We start from the raw sequence: 3,094 nt of genomic DNA on the forward strand, positions 1-3,094 counted from the left end.
CTGCCAAATCTATTGGCTGTTCTTTGCAGGCTTAAGGGGTCTCCCTTCTTCCTTTATTATCTGTATCTTGAGGGCCAGACCTCCTGCTTTACACAACTCAGAGGGGGACCTCAGAGCTTTTTAAAAAGAGCCCAATTTCTCGCCTGTAGAGAAGTGAAAAGGATGCCCCGCCCCCATCTATGAAAAAAGGGATTTGATAGTTTCAAAGTCTTCAAATCAAAGATTTAAGTCTCTATCCCCTCACCACCCCAGACCCCCCCAAGGCTTATGCACCCCCTCCCATCCCGCCCTAATTGCTTTGGACTGGCCCTGGAATCCTTGTCCCAGTCCACAGTTCCTGTGCGTCTGCACGAAGAATTCACAGAGGACCTGTGTTACTTCCCTTGTGAAGAAACAGAATTATCATGAAAATTTAGCTGGAAACCATTCCTTTTTTTTTTTCAAAAATAAGGGAAGCATGTGCCCAACCATCCCTGGGAAAAAGAACTTTCAGGGGCAAAGGAGTGAACAGGTAATTTATAAGAAAAACAGAAAGTGGTCTCTGACTGCCCCAGACTTCCTTCGGAGTTGGGAGAATTGGGGACTCCTGGACGCGTTGTCTTTGCGGCCGTGGAAAAAATAAATGAAGAACATGAGGCCTGAGGCTTCTGGGATCCTTTCCTGACCAAACCCGGGTGATTTGGTGAGGGGAATTTTAATATTTTTCCCCTTTTGTGAGGTGGAACAAACACAACTTGGGAGCAGCGCAGCGGCTCAGAGCCTGCCAGCCAGGCGGGCGACCAGAGCACCAATCAGCGCGCGCCTGCGCTCTATATATACAGCGGCCCTGCCCAGGCGCTGCTCCATCGGCGATCTGCCACTTGTCCCCGAGTTGTCGGTCCTCAGTATGTCCGAGACTGCTCCTGCCGCTCCCGCCGCCGCGCCCCCGGCGGAGAAGACCCCCGTGAAGAAGAAGGCGGCCAAGAAGTCTGGGGGAGCGCCTCGCAAGGCGTCCGGCCCTCCGGTGTCAGAGCTCATCACCAAGGCTGTGGCCGCCTCCAAAGAGCGCAGCGGGGTTTCTCTGGCTGCGCTGAAAAAAGCGCTGGCCGCCGCCGGCTACGATGTGGAGAAGAACAACAGCCGCATCAAACTTGGTCTCAAGAGCCTGGTGAGCAAGGGCACCCTGGTGCAGACCAAGGGCACCGGCGCTTCTGGCTCCTTCAAACTCAACAAGAAGGCGGCCTCCGGGGAAGCCAAGCCGAAGGCCAAGAAGGCGGGCGCCGCCAAGCCTAAGAAGCCGGCGGGCGCAGCCAAGAAGCCCAAGAAGGCGACTGGCGGCGCTGCCCCGAAGAAGAGTGCGAAGAAAACACCTAAGAAGGCGAAGAAGCCGGCCGTGGCTTCTGTGACCAAGAAGGTGGCCAAGAGCCCAAAAAAGGCTAAGGTTGCCAAGCCCAAGAAAGCCGCCAAAAGCGCTGCTAAGGCTGTGAAGCCCAAGGCTGCCAAGCCTAAGGTTGTCAAGCCTAAGAAGGCGGCACCCAAGAAGAAATAGGTGAACGCCTGCTTCTAAAACCAAAAGGCTCTTTTCAGAGCCACCACTGCTATCAATTAAAGAGCTGGATATTTGTCTTTTCCTACTGCCTTGTTTCGGTTTTTGCTCCGCCCTGCAACCATTTAAGGTTAGTCGTATGGGAGTTATTTAAGGTTACCAAAGAGGAATTGGGGAACGGGGGTTGCAGAGTGGCGGTGGTGACGGTTACAGCACTTAGACCTGTACTGTGGCTCCCCCGTCCCCGTCTCCTGTTGGGAGGCATTTTCCGCTGGCGGATGTTTTTGGGATCGCAGTCGGCCCCACCCCAGGCCTGTGAACGGCAGAAAATACCGCAAAACAAGTCAGAAGGGATGTCCGGTTTGGACTGAAAATCATTCAAAAGTCCCGCCCTGCCACCGGGTTGGTCCATTCTTCCAGTCCATGACTTTCAATCTGCATTTAATTGGGTGGTGGCAGGCGTTCCTTATTGCATTTTGTTTTGCTTTACTGTGATTTAAAGTTTCGCCCCTATTTTCTGGATAGAAGTGGCCGGAATTTCGAACGGTTTCCGTGTTCTCGGCAGGTAAATTGTGTCCTGGAGGTAGTGTCCACATCCAGTCCTGGGAGGAGAGTGTATGCAGGTGCCTTTGTCCTGCTTAAAAAATAACTACAATAGCCCTTTGCTCCACCCCAAGCAATCGGTGACCTAGGGAGCTTTTTGTTCCTCCGGTAGCGTTCCACTAAACCGATAGATGTGAGCGTATCGAAAGCATAACTTTTAACCAGCCATTTGTCCTCGCATGACGGTTACTTATCTTCAGTGTAGACCGACAATCAAACTTCCTTTAAACGCATTTTGTTTTGCAGTCCAAATGTTTCTACGCAGAGAATAAAGTAGTTTATACTATTAACTAAGTTAGTGTATGTATAAATTGGAGACATTTCTAATAAAGGCCTTCGTTAATGGTTCCCTCTATTTGACATGCATGGTGCTTCTGAACACAGAAAGCCTAGAGTACTATATGCGCTTTTTAAAATCTGCTGGGCACATTTTGGTGAGACGTAAGTTACGGGAACCAGGGCTTCTGGAGATAAGCTGCTCAGTCTACCATCTCCACAATGATGAACGTAGTGAGTTAATTTCTGTATTAGTGATGATAAGCACAGATTTATCCCAAGGAAGGGAGAAAGGCGAGGGAGGCAGACAGACAGCGAGGCAGAAACAGGGAAGAAGGAAAAAAATTCTACGGTTTAAGTGATTTTGTGTTATTAATGTTACATTACAACATGGTTTACATGATAAACCCTCTATTTTAGTGTAAGATTTAATATGTAGACATATTTTCTCCCAAGGCCATTTATGAACTCATTTCTGCTTCCCCTTCTCCCTCCCTCATCACGGCCCCCGCCCCCCAACACACACACACACACACACACCTATCAATTTTGGCAATTTTTGTTATAGGGTAATAGGTTATAATTCCATGGACAGTTGGACTGTCTCCAGTTTCTCAGATTTCTATTTTGTTCCTTTGGTCATTCCTGCCATTCTTAAGGTAGGATTGTACTGTTTTAAATATTGTTTGC

General features: G+C 49.5%; 1 protein-coding gene across 1 annotated transcript; it reads left to right on the plus strand.

Moving 5' to 3' along the window:
* Nucleotides 1-826: 826 nt before the first annotated feature.
* Nucleotides 827-1,608, plus strand: H1-2 (H1.2 linker histone, cluster member). Its single transcript, XM_032268593.1, has one exon. The coding sequence runs from the start codon at nt 887-889 to the stop codon at nt 1,526-1,528; it is 642 nt and encodes a 213-aa protein (XP_032124484.1). The 5' UTR covers nt 827-886; the 3' UTR covers nt 1,529-1,608.
* Nucleotides 1,609-3,094: the final 1,486 nt, after the last annotated feature.

This window comes from Sapajus apella, unplaced genomic scaffold (assembly GCF_009761245.1).
Source record: "Sapajus apella isolate SASKATOON/1434 unplaced genomic scaffold, GSC_monkey_1.0 scaffold184, whole genome shotgun sequence".
Lineage (NCBI taxonomy): Eukaryota > Metazoa > Chordata > Mammalia > Primates > Cebidae > Sapajus > Sapajus apella.